At 38.2% G+C, this 17,161-nt stretch overlaps 1 protein-coding gene across 1 annotated transcript; it reads left to right on the top strand.

Moving 5' to 3' along the window:
• Nucleotides 1–7,259: 7,259 nt before the first annotated feature.
• ostm1 (osteoclastogenesis associated transmembrane protein 1) lies at nt 7,260–14,855 on the top strand. The gene is made up of 6 exons (XM_079830805.1): nt 7,260–7,729; nt 8,120–8,234; nt 10,064–10,158; nt 10,243–10,353; nt 12,509–12,674; nt 12,980–14,855. The coding sequence occupies exons 1-6, from the start codon at nt 7,349–7,351 to the stop codon at nt 13,033–13,035; spliced, it is 924 nt and encodes a 307-aa protein (XP_079686931.1). The 5' UTR covers nt 7,260–7,348; the 3' UTR covers nt 13,036–14,855.
• Nucleotides 14,856–17,161: the final 2,306 nt, after the last annotated feature.

The raw sequence follows: 17,161 nt of genomic DNA, 5'->3' as shown, positions 1-17,161 counted from the left end.
CTCTAAAATACAAATCACCTATATACATATACATATATATAACAAAAACATCCAGGTTAAGTGTATAATCATGAATTATATTAACATGGCATATAATGTTAGAGCCTGAATAGGGTGAATAACCCATATACACTCACAGGACACTTTATTAGGTACACTTGCTCAACTGCTTGTTACCACAAATATCTAATCAGCCAATCACATGGCAGCAACTCAATGCATTTAAGCATGTATATGGTCAAGACGATCTGCTGATGTTCATCTATCTATGTGCTGCAGTTTTCATACCGTCAACTTCATTTTAATGTTTATATGTGAACTTCAAGAAAGGTGATTTTAAGTGAGTTTAAACGTGGCATGTTTGTTGGTGCCAGACAGGCTGGAGTATTGGCCTGAATGCTGGTCTTCTGGGTTGGTCCGAAAAAGAGAAAATATCCAGTGAACTGCAGTTGATGAAAATGCCTTGTTGATGCCAGAGGTCGGAGGAAAATGGCCAGACTGGTTCGAGCTGATAGAAAGGCAACAGTAACTCAAATACCCACAAACAACCGAGGTCTGCAGAGCATCTTTGAACACATCGGACCTTGAAGCAGATGGGATACAGCAGCAGCCACTGGGTGCCACTCCTTTCAGTTTAGAACATGGGCTACAACTGAGGCTCATCAAAATTGGACAATAGAAGATTTGACCTGGTCTAATTAGTCTCATTTTCTGCTATGGTATTCTATAGGGTCAGAATTTGGCGTAAACTACATGAAAGCATGGATCCATCCTGCCTGGTATGGTATCTTGTATTAATGGTATGGGGGATATTTTCTTGGCACACTTTGGATCCCTTACTACCAAATTAACATTGTGTAAACGTCACATTGTTGCTGACCATATCCATGCCTTTATGACCCCAGTGTACCAATCTTCTGATCCATGATAAATGTCACAAAGCTCAAATAATCTCAAACTGGTTTCTTGAACATGACAATGAGTTCACTATGGCCTCCACAGTTACCAGATCTCAATCTAGCAGAGCATCTTTGGGATATGATGGAGCAGGAGATTCACATCATGGCTGTGCAGCCGACAAATCTGCAGCAACTGCGTGATGCTATCATGTCAATACACTCTAAAAAAAATGGTGCTGTATAGCACTAAAAGTGGTTCTTGGCTCGTAATCATAAGGGAACCACTTATGGTGTTATATCTTTAAAGATGCTCTACAACACCTTTGTCAAATGGTACTATTTAGAACCCATAATAGGTGCCATATCACATTTTATTTCTTCAACAAAATGGTGCTAAACAGTACCGGTGAAGAACCACTGAAGCATGCAGATTTGGTGCTATACAGTACTTAAAGTGGTTCCCATATGATTACGAGCCAAAGAACCACTTTTAGTATAGCACCATTTTTTTAGAGTGTGGAACAAAATCTCTGAGGGATGTTTGCAGCACCTTGTATCTATGCCACGAAGAATTAAGGCAGTTCTGAAAAGAAAAGGGGGTCCAACCTGGGACTAGCAAGTTGTGCCTATACGGTTGTATAGACTATACAGCCTTTACAGTGTATGCGTTACCCTGGTAGTTTTACATCCTTTCTAGCTGGACCATCCTGTTCATTTATGGTCATTAGAAGAAGTTTTATTTATATAGCGCCTTTCCATAGCCCAAGGTCACTTTAGTGATATATAATACATTTGAACACCCACATACACATTAGCTGGTCCAAACTGATGTAGCTGATGGATCAGCTTGGATTGTTGGAGACGAAATGGCGATTGACCTGGGAGGCCAGTGACAAATCAAGTTCCACCTTCACTGCCAAGCTGTTATTAGTTTTTTTTATATATATATATATATATTACAGCTGGGACATTGACCTACATCTATAAAAAAAGCCTACCAGTTTTTATTTTTATTTTTAGAATATATCATCTGACCAGGTAATAACTTTTTTTTTAAAGGATGCTATACAGATTTTAGATTATTTTGTAGTCCTGAAGTAAACATATTATACATCTAAAGGTGATGATACAACTTTTTGAGCAATGTTGCAGTCAACATGCAACCAGGTGAGACACAGGGCGACGATCTGGATCTAGCTATTTTACTTTATAATGTGTTAAATATGGATATTTTCATGGCCCCGGAGCCGTGTGAATTACTTTTATATGGATACACATTTTTGGGCTTTAAATTTTGGGCTGCCATTTTCTGCCATTATATTTCTTGGAAGAGCCAAGACATTTTTTAATATAACTCAGATTGTATTTGTTTGAAAGAAGAATGTCATATACATGGCTTGAGGGTGAGTAAATCATGGGGTAATTTTCTTTTTTGGGTGAACTATCCCTTTAAGACCAGCCCATACCACTTGAAAGAAAAAACAGTGAATTGCAGTGCCTATTCAAAAGTATGTTGCCATGTAGAAATTATATTAAATATTGTTGTCATAAATTTATGTTTGAGAGGGTTGTGAGTCATGACATCACTACAAACAACAAAAACAAATATTCAAACAAATTATCGGGGCCAAGCGCAAAGAAGAAGACAAGACATGCCAAAATGGCTGGCAATATCAACTGCAGCAATGAGCAATTAGAGACCTATTACGGTGATTTTAGGCAAAATAGCTGTAAAATGATAAATGCAGTCAATAATAATGATTTAATGATTTATCACTTTCAACCAATAGGTGGCACGGTTACGAAATTGATGTGGTGTGGTCAGAATAAGGGAACAATGACACATGCAAAGATTGGTGTCAATATATCAAAGCAGAGTGTCAATATAGTGTCAATGTGTCATTGCAGAGATATAGCCTCCAGAGGCCTTTTCATTATAAGTATGGACCACATGGCAGTGCTGTTTTGAAACCTTTTAAGTATCTTAAAGGCATGGTGCTGATGGCACATACCAAGTTTCGTAATGATACACCAATTCATTTGTAAAGCATAGCATTTTATATCATAATATTGCATTGTAGTCAATGGGAATTTCATGTTTTGTTCTATTATAGCGCCACCAAGTGGCACAATCCTACCATTTGTTTTATGTGTCCTCGGAGTGAGCCCATACATGTCTGTGTCAGTTTTGGTGAAAATATCTCATTTCGTTTTGGAGTTGTATAAGGTTATATGAAAAAACACATGAAAAATGACTGACACCTGACTTTGAATGGATTTTAAACACCCTTACTATCAATATTTTGACATTTGGGCAATATTGTATGGCTATCGACTTATGTTTCCGAACTTCTGACGCTGGTTTCATCTCGATCGGAATAGCGGTTTCGAAGATATCAGCTAATGTTTTTAAAGCGCTAAATTACAACGCTGCACAAACCATATGCCGAAACCAAGCAAGTCTGGTATCGTTGGACTCTGCGAGGATTCAGGAGACAAAAAAAGTTACTCCCATGAAAATAAGTCAAGCTCATCCAAAGTTATAAGCATTTGGGGAAAAAAAATCCACTAGGTGGCGCTGTTTTGAAACTTCTTGGGCTCATTCAGGGCATCATGTTGATGACCCAAACCGAGTTTCATAACAATCTGTTAATGTGTTCATAAAATACAGCATTTTACTACATAATTAAAAATGTCCGGCAGCCAACATAGCCGATATGGTAAAATTTAATATTAGACTGAATCTAACGAGACCACTTTTATGATTTTTGGACAAACGGTTCAAAAGTTATAAGCAAAAACTGCCATTTTTTAAATCTCCAGCCCAGTAGGTGGCGCTGCACCGAAACGCTGCATGTTGCCTCAGGTCATGCTTGTGATGACATGTACCAAGTTTGGTTTGAATGCGATAAAGCGTTGCGGAGATATTGCCTTAAGTGTGTTTTCGCAAACGTTACGTAAAATGTGTTCCCGCGTTTATCGAAAACGATAAACGATTTGACGAATCAACTTGATTTGCAAGATTTTTTGTCATGGCATGGTCTGAAGATGATCTGGTTCAATTTTCGTGCAAATCGGATGAACCGTCTAGGTCGACTTCGCAAAAGTAGGTTTTTCGGTTAATTGAAAATGGCGGGAAAATTTTCATGACGGAAAATGACGTCATAGGGTGCAATCGAATCGTCTTGAGCCAAGGAATCAGAGGTAAAAAATAATTTTGTTTCTAGCTCTTATGGTTCAAAAGTTATTAGCATAAACATGAGTCAAATTTTGGACTGATGGTGGCGCTAGAGGGATTGAGTTAGAGACTCCAAATTTGCTATGGTGACATTTCAGACTGTCCTCTATTAGTGTGCCAAATTTCACAACTTTTTACCATATGGTTCTATGGGCTGCCATAGACTTCAATGGCGAAATAATAATAGGAACGGGAACGGTAATATATTCATAATTCAATAGATTGAAATAAAATAAATAAAAGACTATAAAGCTTTTATCACTTATCCATCTCAGCCTATCAAAACTTTGTGTCCCACTTCATACATTAAATGGAGCAACTGAGCATTTCTTTGAAGGAATGCAATTCCAAGTTTTATTTTTTCCACCCTGATATTTTCTGATATTTTATAGGACCACCATTAGCATGCGAATTAATGAGGTCCTGATATTCACGTTTTAACGAGAAAGTTAGTTGTAATGAATTAGGCTGCGGGACTCTCTAAGCTATTTAGGGGCATCCGTTCATTGAACATTGAGAGCGCGTTTCTCCTGTCCAAGGGCTTTTCTCCTGCCTAGCTCTCCTCAGTTCACACTGCCTCTCAGAGGGCAGAATAGCCCAAGCCTTGATCCTCGTCAGTTGTCATCCCCAGTTCGGGCCACTTTGGCCGCTGCTAGTGGGGAAGTCAGGCCTAATCCCTGGAAGGAATCAGGGCAAAAGAAAAGCAACAATAACCAAGTCAACCGTAAAAAATGAAAGCGAAATCTCTATTATCAGCCCCAACATTTCCCAGCGAAGCAGTGAAATCAGGCTGGTTTGTCATTCGAGTCAGACGCCGGGGGGAGAATCGGGGGTCGCTTTGGGTTGGTAGACTCACACGACGTTTAGAGAGCAATATTTCGGCGAAAGGGGCCTCGCATTTGCAAAATCCCCTCACATCCCGCCATAAGCATTAAATGCAGTCTGACTTTATGTTGTATAGGCAACGCAAAACAAGAAAAGAGGCACAGTTCTCGCATAAAAGAACGCGGTTTTGGGGGATTAGGGACGGCCCAAAGGATGGAGAATAACTTCTGCATAACTTTACAGCTCCTCTCTCTCCAGGTTCAGACCGCGCACAGCCTTTAGTTAACCCTTAACTGGTCCCTATAGTCAGTCTCATGAATTTCCGAGGCAAACTAAAGCTACACTGCAAAATAAAAATGCTTACGCGACCAATAAACCCTAATGTATTTCGGTTTTTTTATTCACACTCAATTATATTTAGCCTATATATTTAAAAATGGTCAATAATAGCCTACGTTTTTGACGAGATAAACGATAAATAAAAAATCTAAAAGTGTTATTTGGAAAATGTTGTTTTAGGAATTGAAAGAACAAAATAACTAACCGGGTTAATGTCAGCACGTTTCTTTCACAAATGATTGTGAGGATCATGAAATCAATGTCTCTTGTAGTTTCCTGAAAACCTGTTTTCGTTTGAAAAATTCATTAGGACGATCCTAGAGCCACGCACTTTTATAATTTTCAAAATTTAAGCCAAGTTCTCCAGGCTCATCCCTCTGCTTAAGAGCTCTCCAGTCGATGAAGATGCTTCACTTAGGCAGCCTAATTAGTGATTTTTGTCCTCGCTCAATTGCCTCCGTCTCCGTTGTGCATTCAAATGAAGTCCTTAATGCACACGGCAATTGTAGGCCTACCTGCATAAAAACCTGATTAGTTTCCTACTGATCAATAATCTTATTTATTATTTCTTACAGGGCATTAAAAAAACGGGGTTATTTTTTTTACTGCAAACATCCTTATCATTGTATGATTTTGTACACCGCTCTCTGCTTGCAAAAATCAGCTGCCTTGGGTGACTTGGATCATCCAATTTAAAGCTATCACAATAACAGTGCTGCAGTAGTGGAGAGCTAATGCCACAATCCACGACATAAAACCTGCGAATTTACCCTCAGACATCAGCGCACGCAGTAGAATAGCCCTTAATGCGAGGCATTCTGAGCCCCCCATTTCCATCAGGCTCTCATGACTGCAGAATTGCCGCGGACTGCAAGTTATCAAGAGGCACTAATTTCACATTAAAGACCATTGACTGCAGTGGCTTGATTCGAGGGTTTGCGACAATTAACACAATCAGAATCGGAGCCCAGATCGTTTACCTTGACTCCGTAATTATTTTTTGGCCGCGCGCGCGCTAACACATTCGCAAAATTGCACGCGGTGTCAAAAACCGAGAAGAGAGGATGCAGCGCGTGTGTATAGAAACCCACTGTCTCCAAACACACACCGAATAAAATAATGAAATAATAATTTAGAAAGACAGTTAGGGTATACAGATTTTCATAAATCAATTGTTTGGGTGCTGATCTACCTGCGAACCTTTTAAAATTCACCTAGACCTGATTATTAGTGGTATAATTCGAGTAAATAGACTACAGGCTTTTAAGTCGGCATGATTTAGCCCATTCCGCGGCTAAATTTCTTTATTTTCAATTCTAACTTATTAACAGTAATAAACTGCACCATATTTGAATAACAGTAGCCTAATAAACTGCACCATATTTGAACAACTGACAATTCCACGTTATAAACAATCGTATCCAAGTAGGCTAAATACAGGCCTAAATAAAAGGCAAAAATGTATATTTCATAAAACTATTTTTTTATTTATGTTAAAGGGATAGTTCACCCAAAAATTGTAATGTTGTCCACTTACTCACCCTCAAGTTGTTCCAAACCTGTATGAATTTCTTTCTTCTGCTGAACACAAAAGAAGATATTTTAAAGAATGTTGCTAACTATGTTGTGACAACCGTTTCATTACCAACCATTTAAAATAGCCCATCTTCTCTTGTTTTCAACAGAAGAAGGAAACTCATACATGTTTGGAACAACTTGAGGGAGAGTAAATGATGATAACTAACCCTTTTAAATACATATGCGGAAGTATCACTGACCTGTTTCAAAGAATTTAGCTCTTTCTTCAAGGATTCTGGAACTGTGAAATGTTAATATAAATCAAAAGAATAGTTTAATTTAAATAATGACTTGAATAGACATAAAACCACTGGAAATTGCTGAAACGTTCAACTTCACCTGTCATTTAAAATCCCGTCCATCGCGAGATTACCCTAGTCATGTGACCGAGACGTATGAAAGGAGAAAACAGGAAGCTGGGCAGAGTCTGGCAAATCAACAGCGTTCTGTCTTTGGAGTCCAGAAAGATATGGATTTGTTAACGAAATGTACATATGTGGTATCATGTTTATTTGCAGGATGGGCGATTACATTCATTACCGTTGCTAACTGCTCGGTTTATCCATCGGACATGAGTGTCGATGGTGCAATAGAGCTTCCATCAGCAGTCAAGCCTGTATCAGAGGCAAGCAGTTTGGGATCCTTCTACTCTCTCAGTCTTTCATCTACGTTTCCAGAGGACCTGGAAGTGGACGAGTATTGTGTTAAACTGCTTCGTATCTACGGTCAACGCTACGTGGCTTATGCGAACTGCCTGGTGTCTTATGCACGACCTGTCAAAATCTGTCAGAACTGTTACACTTACTTCAACAGTCTGAATGAAATATACACTAATATATCATCTGACCAAGTAAGTGCTCATTACATGTTTCATTTATTTTAAATGTCCATCTATAACACTAAACGTGCCTATAAATGAGGTTGTTTGAATTCCGACCCGCTGGTCACATGCACTCATGTCTCGTGATTGTGTTCAGTCGGTGTGTTTCAACAAGCCTGACTCACACTGATTCTGGAATATTTTAGTGAGCTCAAAGAGCTATTTTAAGTTAGTTTAAGTCCATTTGAATAGTTACCTTTTAAACTGAACAAATAGCATACAGTTTATATTTTGATTAACACACATGCTGGTTAATGGGTATTTTGTCACTGTACATACGTTGTTATTATAAAATCAGTCATGGACTGCAGATGTTAGAAGTTATTTCTTAACTTGTGTGATTATGTGTTGTTCTCATAGGTGGGCACTGGAAATGTCAGTTGCCATGACAGCCTGATGCGTTCTGATAGGTTGATGCTGCTCTTTACCCTCTTCAACAATTTAGATGAGATCTGGATATCAGCAGAATGTGAGCGTAAGTAACCTAACCTGAAACATTGTAGTTTGAATTGAAACTGGCATTAGACTGGATCCTTCCCTTAAAGGTCCCATGGCATGGCATTTTTCTATTATTTTATAGTGTTTCCTGAGGTGTACTTATATTGTTAGTATGATTTTTACATCATAAAATGTCATAATTTAGAAATAAAAGGCATTTTTTCTATACTGCTGTTTGCCCTGTGGCTGAATGCCCTGTTTCAAGAGGTGTGTCTGCTGTGAGACTTCAGTGAAAACGCCCACTGTTGTGATTGGCTGACATCTTTGCATTTGAAATTAGCGGAGGGGCGTGGTTTAACGAGGTCTACGACGCACGAGCTGCTGCCAGAGAGACGGACCTGAGTTCACTTCTCATCAGTTCTCTCAGCATGTCTCAGTTCAGGGTGAACTGTTGTAGTTACAGCATATACTTCAGGTTATTAGTTTATTTCTAGTCGGAGGGGCTGTCACTCATGTCAGAAAGTTAGTAACTTTAGTAAATTATGGATCAGCGCTGACTCGAGACGCGAACCGTTTAGAACGATTCAGTCCGATTTGGTGAACTGGTTCGGTTCACTAAAAAGAACCGATTCAAAAGAATGATTAGTTCGCGAACCGGACATCACGGAGACGGAGCGATTGCTAACAAAGTTATTTATAGTAACTACTGAGTTATGAGAGCGCTGTCTGTCAGCGCGAGTTTATTGTGTTTGTATCTGAGAGTTCTGAATAAACACGAGTCCCAGTCACGCCGAGTCCGTCTTCATCATTATTCTACCAACTTTGTAACACATGCAATGTACCATTACAGCGAGATGAACGAGTTAGTAAGTATTGATTAAAGCATTATTTCTAGATATGTTCCCAACATATGAAAAGCGCCAGTGACGCATTGAGTACACAGCGCAAACAAAGACACATTGAGTACACAGCGCAAACAAAGACACAACAGCAGTAATCGAATGTAATCCAGTTTATTGTGGGGATAGCTGGCTAGCCTAGCTGGATACCCTCACGCTTACCCCCCTTCTGCTTAATCTCACGCCGCGTTTGGTGCCTCCACTGTGGGCCAGATGCAGTACTGGGGGTTGGGGATGTTGAAGGCCGAGCTTCGGCGTGTGTGAGGTTTATCTCTAAAGATGTGGCTCTGCCGATGTTGAGCAGAAACTCCCGACTGTATGCACATTTAAGAACAGATAGACGCGACGAGGACGTACAAAAACACTGACTCACAAGATAGAAAACACGAAAACACCGTTCTGTCGGGAGAGAGAGAAGCCGCTGCGTGTGCATGAATAATAAATAATTAGCTACACATAAGAAATCACTGATCACAGATCAGAAGGAACTGAAAAAAGACTTCTGTTTTCATTTGTACATCCAAACACTGAGAAACTGCCAGCATTCACTCGTTCACAAGCTATGATCTCTCGAGCGCTTGCATGGGTGTGCCAGATTCTCTGGGCGGAGGAAAGGGAGGTAACCGTTCCTGCTTGGACGTCAAACCAGGAGACTTCAGGATTGGCTAGTCTGGCCTGTCATTTTCTCAAAGGCAGAGAAAGACAGCCTCAACTCGGTTTTACACCGATCAACATTTCTATCCACTTGGGGACAATATTCAGGCTAGGGGAACTCATGTTAATGTTGAAATACCTCATAAAATGAAAATTTCATGCCATGGGACCTTTAAGCATTTCTTTCATTTTCACTTTTAACCGGATGATGTACTTCTCACCACTTGCAATATGAAGAAGTTGTCATGTTTTGAGTAACATTATGAATTGTTTTTATTTATTCAAAGTTATAATTCAAACATTCTTTCCTCAGAATGTCTGACTAAAGATCACGAGGCTCTCTCCAATGATACTGTGTACTTCATGGCCACTCTGAATCAGTCACTATCCTGCTTTGAGCAATATCAGGTAATATCGAATGGCTCATTTAGATCAATACAAGATCAGTTAAAACATATCCTTGTGTTTGAGAATATCCTTTTTTCTAAACAGAGGAACCACTCTGAACTGTGCAAAGACTGCAAAGCCTCATACAAAAGGTTGAACGTGCTCTATGGTAAAATGGAGAAAAACCAAACACTCTGCATTGATATAGAAGACGCAGTAAGTACACACCAATATACACAAACCCTGTTATTTGACTAAAACAGTCCAGGAAAATATTACCCAAATTAAACGGTTAGTTCACCCTAAAATGACAATTCTGTCATTCATCGTAACCGTAAGACTTTCGTTCATATTCGGAACACAAATGAAGATCTTTTTGCGGTCTTTTTCACTTCAAATATTCATATAGAGATCGTAAAACTAATCCATATGAATTGAGCGGTTTAGTCCAAATTCTCGGAAGAGACTCGATCGCTTTTTATGATGAACAGATTCAATTTAGGCTTTCATTTATATTGAAACGTTGGTCAGCAAACGTAAACAGAAGCTCAACATAGGTCAGCTCTGTTTATGATTTCATATGAATTGAGCGGTTTAGTCCAAATGTTCGGAAGAGACTCGATCACTTTATATGATGAACAGATTGAATTTAGGCTTTCCTTTATATTTAAACATTGGTCAGCGAACGTAAACAAGCTCAACCAAACTTGCTTGGCTCGCAAGAACAAACCTCATTGGTTCTCGCACGTCAAGTAAACATGCTTGAGCTTCCATTTATCATAACTGATGTGTTAGTTGATGAATGTTTATATGTGAATAAAAGCCTAAATTTAATCTGTTCATCTTATAAAGCGACTGTGTCTCTTCAGAAAATTTAACTAAACCGCTCAATTCTTTTGGATTATTTTTACAATCTCTCTATGAACTTTTTGAAGCGGCAAAGTGGTAGTTGTGTAGCTGTCAAAGGAGGGACAGAAATCTCTCAGATTTCATTGATAATATCTTCATTTGTGCTCCGAAGATGAACGAAAGTCTTACAGGTTTGGATGGAACGACATGAGGGTGAGTAATTAATGATAACATTTTCATTTTTGGGTGAACTATCCCTTTTAAATTTTACATGTGGAAGTTTGGGTGAATTGTAAAACAGCACCCTCTATAGCCCTACATTTGTACAAACTTAAGTCTGGAATACACTACACTGCTTTTGTACCGATTTTTGCCCCAATTTGTAGTCTGGACAAGTCAACGCTAGTTGAATCTGCAGATACTGGGAAATCGGAGTTGACCTATTTCACAGAAAATCCTGTAGTTTGTGATGGGCACAGACTCCATACATGTTTGATATTTTGAGCTGATTTTAGAACACATAGGCTATTGTTTTAATTTGTCATGCCACTCCTAGCAATGAATTGCATGTTTCTGTAGCTGTCCAATTCAGAGGCTGCATCCTTCGGAGGACCGGGACTTCAATTGCCACGGCCTTCGAAGTCCACAAAGTTAAATGAGATGTTCTAGCCTAGACAGGATTGCTCTTGTTGCCTTGCAACTGTGGCAGCAGCTGTTGATGAGATCCAGTAACCTTTGTACTGTACTTTTTTGAAAGTTACGGTCTGAAAAAACGGTCTAAACCTCTTCACCTTCCATTTATGTACATAATAAAGAGTATAAACTCTATAAAATCACATCTTAGTAAGATATAAGTAAACATTTGAACCACTTTTTTTGTACATTAATGTTGTTAGATATTCAAGTAAGTTGAAACCCAATACTCACATTAAGTGTAATCTGGCATTTTCTCTCAAAAAATCCAGTCGTCACCAGTGCAATTAATCTTGGGATAGGCTAGGCCGCAAAGGATTCACTTGTTCTTTGGCCCAGGAAATATAGAACATTTGAAGAAGCCTTCTAATTGGGACAGCCTTCATCACGTCAATGCGGCACATTTGGCCCTCGAATGCAGCCTTCGAAGTATGCGTCCTCTGAATTGGGACACTGCTTGTGTTTGGGACACCTTGAAAATCTGGTTGTGTATGATGCCCAGTTTTCCTCCTTACTAAAGAGTAAACAAAAGTCGGCACACGGCCACTGTTGCTCCAAAAATCATTTTATTAAAAAATGCAACGTTTTGACCGGAAGGTCTTCGTCAGGTCTTTGCTTGATGAAGACCTTTGGGTCGAAATGTTGTACCGTGCGCATGCTACTATTTTGAATTCATTTTTCCACTGTAACCATTTACAAAGTCAGCAAGTGTGTAATGCCTAGTGTTTTAAAATATGTTCAGTAGTAATGTAATATAACACAGCCCTAATGGTAGATAAAGATGGAGCTATTTGATACTGTGAAACTGATTACCTCGCTTACTTCTCAGATGAACATGACACGGCAGTTGTGGAGTAAAAACTATGGTTGCTTGATGCCTCGGGAAGAGACGGTGCCTGTCATCGCAGTGTCCAGCTTCATGCTGTTCCTCCCCATCATCTTCTACTTAAGCAGCTTCCTGCACTCGGAACAAAAGAAACGCAAACTCATACACCGTGAGTAACTTGCCTAGCTGTGCAAATTGTCTCTACAGAAGGTTCAAGGAAAAGGACAGAGGTGTTCGACAGTGTTAACTGTGCATGCTTTGGGTTTCATGGTCAATTACTTTCAGACAGTACTTGCCTCAAGACATAGATCATAAACGCTACTACTTTTAGCATCTTTCAAAGCGTATGGAACACAAACCGTGTTCTTAATGCTCTCAGCAAAGTCTCTGACTTCAAGGTTAAACTGTGCATTGAATATTCTGCTGCATCTCCTGCCAGTCTGGTTTAATCTATTCCTTCATCTTGATCCACAGCCAATAGAGCCAAGTCCAGCAGCAGCCTAATGAATATCCAGGACAAATTCAGCTGAGTGGGGATGAGGCACAGAAGAGAGGGCACTGAATCTTTGGTTTACCTCTCCCGCCAAACCAACAGACACTTTTATCATGGATGGATGGGGTTCATGTCTTCTCCTGGACTCCAAGCACATCCTGGATCAAAGACTGTGATGTTCTCCAGCTGCTGTGATCACATTCTCTTATTCTATTTAAGTCTGATTTTTGTTGCACTATTTGTGATTTGCACTATTGATTTAAATAAGGCGTTTTTTTTTTTTTTTGCTTGGCTGTTAAAAAAAAGAGGTAATTCTACTGTTTTTCAGAGAGGATCAGTGAACATTTCAATAATTACAAAGGATGCTGATATTAAATTATTGTATTTAAGGTATGAAAGAGATGTGATCACGAGAAGAGGGAGCTTTATCTTTTACATGAAACTGGTTATGCTGCATTTTCCTGCACTAAGAGAGCATGTTACATTTTATACTCTATTTTCCTTAGACTCTGTTTTCCTAGGTAGTAACGAATCCACACACACACACACACGGCAATGGTACCACTTCTGTAAGCACTCCATGTGCATTAGAGAAAGGTCTTGTAACAAATACTTTAATCAGGGTCAAAGGTGTATGCAGTGAGTAGAGGAGAAAAGTAAAGGATGGAAGAGGCAACATGAAGCCTTTTAGATGGTCCATGTGCTTGTTTGCTTTGCTTTTTATATTACAATGGAGTTGCCATGGTCTTCATCTCATTGTATGGTTAGATACTGTCATTCAAATGTTTGATTAACAAAGGAGACTAATTATTCTTATACATAACATTGGAATAATAATGATGCATCGGAGGAATATTTTATTTCCTCAGCGTAGACAGTATTATAGGATGTAAAGTGTAAGTTATAAGGAAACCCTTTGCATACCTTTTTAGTTGTGAAATGGTTTTCAATCCACTAGTTTCCTCATACCTCTATTAAAATATGTTAATTGTGCTTAACTCCTAAAGCCTTTCTTGGTGGGATTGACAGGCTCGTTGTTTTCATGGTTCCGTGGACTTTCATTGGATCGCAAAGCGCCTGTTTCCCCAGTCATTAGCAGCTAATCTAAATGTAGGATAAAGTTACTTGGCCGAATAATCATAACACATCCGTTTAAGCGGCATTGGCTTTTTGGTCTTATGGAGCCGAGCCATTGCCTATCACATTGCCCCTTTAAGCGCATTTTGCTTGATTTGTCCAATCATATGATCGTACAGGAAGATGTGGGGGGAAATAAGCTTTTCATACGCGGCTCATGAGTGCAATGTCTCACAAGAATGACAGCTTTCACCCCGGCAATGCCATTATCCGTTAAGCATTGGTGAAAGTCATTACTCCTGACCTGTCTGCCAAATGTAGCAACCAGGCGAATTTTATGGCCACGTGTTCGACAAACTGACGCAAAAGCTGAAATACCTTTTGAGATGTATGACCCGAGCATTACTTTCCCTGACAAGAACTCTAGAGAGGTTGAAGGGAAACTGGTGGAGAATATGAGATTATCCCTCATCACGTTTTGCCCCAATAAGAATCAGAGCAGTGACTTTGGACCTTAAGCAATGAGCCCGTTAAGAAATAACCCTAAGCCTGAAACTCACCAGGGGCTTTGAAATCCTACAAACCTGTAGATGCGGCATTTTGTTTAAAAGTTGCCATTAGGATTTTGGATGGTCTGTCATTATAAATGAAATAATTATTGTCCGTTAATGATTGCTTTGTCTGTGATCTTAAAAATTCAGATACTAACAAAAAGTCTTATATTTTCACCTTTTGTAAAGCTGTAATTTTATTTCGAATAATAAAAACATCTCAAAATTTTGTATTGTACCTATTTATTATTTAGATGTATAATTTACTTAGCACAGCAATGTATATAGCTATGTGAGTTCCTTACCACCCCTCTGGTTTTTTCCCCCCAAGATTCAGAAATTTTGACTAAGACATTTTTTTTCATTGAGTCATTTCGTAATTTGATTCCTATGTCAGTTACCCTCTTCCTTTTAATCCCACACGGAAATGTAATATCCTATGTGCATTTATGAAATATCAATATGCAATATATGCTCATATAAAGTAAAAAATATACATGTATCCCATATATATGTTTATGTGTAATACAAATTTTGACATATATGTCTCATATATGAAATATCCTAATATGCTCATAGTAAAACATAAATGCACATATATTACGGGCTTAGGGGGGTGGAGGTTATTCCAAACCAAGAATAAAACCTTATCCAAGTAACAGAACCCTGGCAAAATGTATATGTAAAATACATGTTCATAATGTGAACATTTGCCGTCAACCATATTTTGCAGTTGCTCTTGTGATCCAATTTCAAACAAAACTAAAAACAGTTTGACAGTGTCTGCTCAAAATTAATAAGAGAATTATATGAGCACACAACATGTTTTCATATGTTTAAATAAACTTTTTACCAATATAAATTATTACAAATATATATTGTTTACATATATGATCTTAACATACTGCACAGTACCATATAGAAATTAATTATATAAATATATGTAATATATGCATATATATACTAATTTTAACTACTACTAGGTATTTTATATGTGGTATACAACTATATAAATCCATATAAAATCCTATATAAGCATACTGAATGTTTGCTTATATGTTGTTTAAATAAACTTGCATATATAAATTAGACATATATCGTTTACATATATGGCATTAACATACACCATATAAAAAGTCATATGAATAATGTTTAATATATGTATATAATTCTTCTATGGGTATTTCATACATGGTATAAACCTAAATCTTCATATATCGTGAGGATGTATATATGTGCTAATAATGTATTGCCTTATATAAAACATATATGACATCACTACTTAGATATAGGGACATATATGTACATATTATATTACATTTCGGTATGGGATTATTTAAAATTGTCTCAATATTGCTTGAAAAAAAGTACAAATGAGATAAAATACTGCAAAACACAACATTTACAGTTATTACTATAATGTAGGTCAAGTATTATGTTTTATTAAGTATTAATGTTTTATATAAGTACTAAGCACAAGTAATCTGATGTTTTAGAACAAGAAAAAGCATGCATGTGATCATCAACTAATATAATAATATCTAACTGATATAATATCTGAGATATAAAAATTAAATATTTTGGATTTATCACAAATTGGGTTCACTTATCAAATGTGTATCTCTGGTTCCTTCTATATAAATCTACTCGGTCATCCATCACACATATAGTATTCTTATATTGTGTAACTTTGGTAGTTATGCAAACCTTTTAAAGCTGTCAGTTAGTAAATTAGCTAAAGCTGAATATGGTGCTTTGTTGAAGAAATATAGCTTTATAATTAGAGAACTCTCACTTAAGAGCCAGCATGTGTTGCTGAATGAAAGGGGCCATTATGACCTCATAAGGGTCAAAGTCTGAAGATCATGGGATTATGGTATTATGATAGATTATAGAATCACTTCATCACAGTGTTCACTTAGCACTGCTGATGGCTACAGCGCTCTCCATTCCAGCCTCCATTTGCCGCTGATCGTTCTTAAATGCTTCGCCCCATTACAAAGGTCATATGAGAGGTCAGCTGGAGGAGACATCGCAGATGCTGATTGGTGTCAGAAACCTAAGGTGGATGACTTCTGTTCCCTGTAGCTTCTTTTAATAAGACAATGGGATCACAGTCTGCAAGGCTTACACAGACCCAGGGGGTCTGGCAGAATAAGAGCTTTTGAATAAGGGGCTATGGCATAAGGGCAGAAACATCTGACCCTGTTGGGCACCCCTGCCCACTCATCTCTGGGTACATTGCATCGCCCATCAGCTGGATAAGACGGCTATATAGCCTCTTGAGGAAAATAATAGACACGATTTCAGGGAGGAAATAGATGGCCACTGTGATGCTTCATCTTCATCAATGATGGTGCTGCATTCAAGAAGACTACTTCTAAAATGGGTTTGGCATCTGAATAGCTCAAGAACAGAATAACAGAAAGCACAGGATCAAATAAATAAATAAATTGTTCCACTCAAATAAGCCCATATATTCATATCCAATAGGCCTATGTTACGTACTGAAGATGCTAATATTTTTTACTCTGT

Source organism: Gobio gobio (assembly GCF_949357685.1).
Source record: "Gobio gobio genome assembly, chromosome: 12".
NCBI lineage: Eukaryota > Metazoa > Chordata > Actinopteri > Cypriniformes > Gobionidae > Gobio > Gobio gobio.
This window is presented reverse-complemented; position numbering and strand designations above follow the sequence as displayed.

What these genes read in the sequence shown, in the direction of transcription:
- ostm1 (XM_079830805.1), top strand. Translation starts at nt 7,349, where the DNA reads ATGGATTTGTTAACGAAATGTACATATGTGGTATCATGTTTATTTGCA. An exon ending in CTAATATATCATCTGACCAA is followed by an intron (nt 7,730 to 8,119) that starts GTAAGTGCTCAT and finishes TTGTTCTCATAG; the next exon opens with GTGGGCACTGGAAATGTCAG. An exon ending in CCTGCTTTGAGCAATATCAG is followed by an intron (nt 10,159 to 10,242) that starts GTAATATCGAAT and finishes TTTTCTAAACAG; the next exon opens with AGGAACCACTCTGAACTGTG.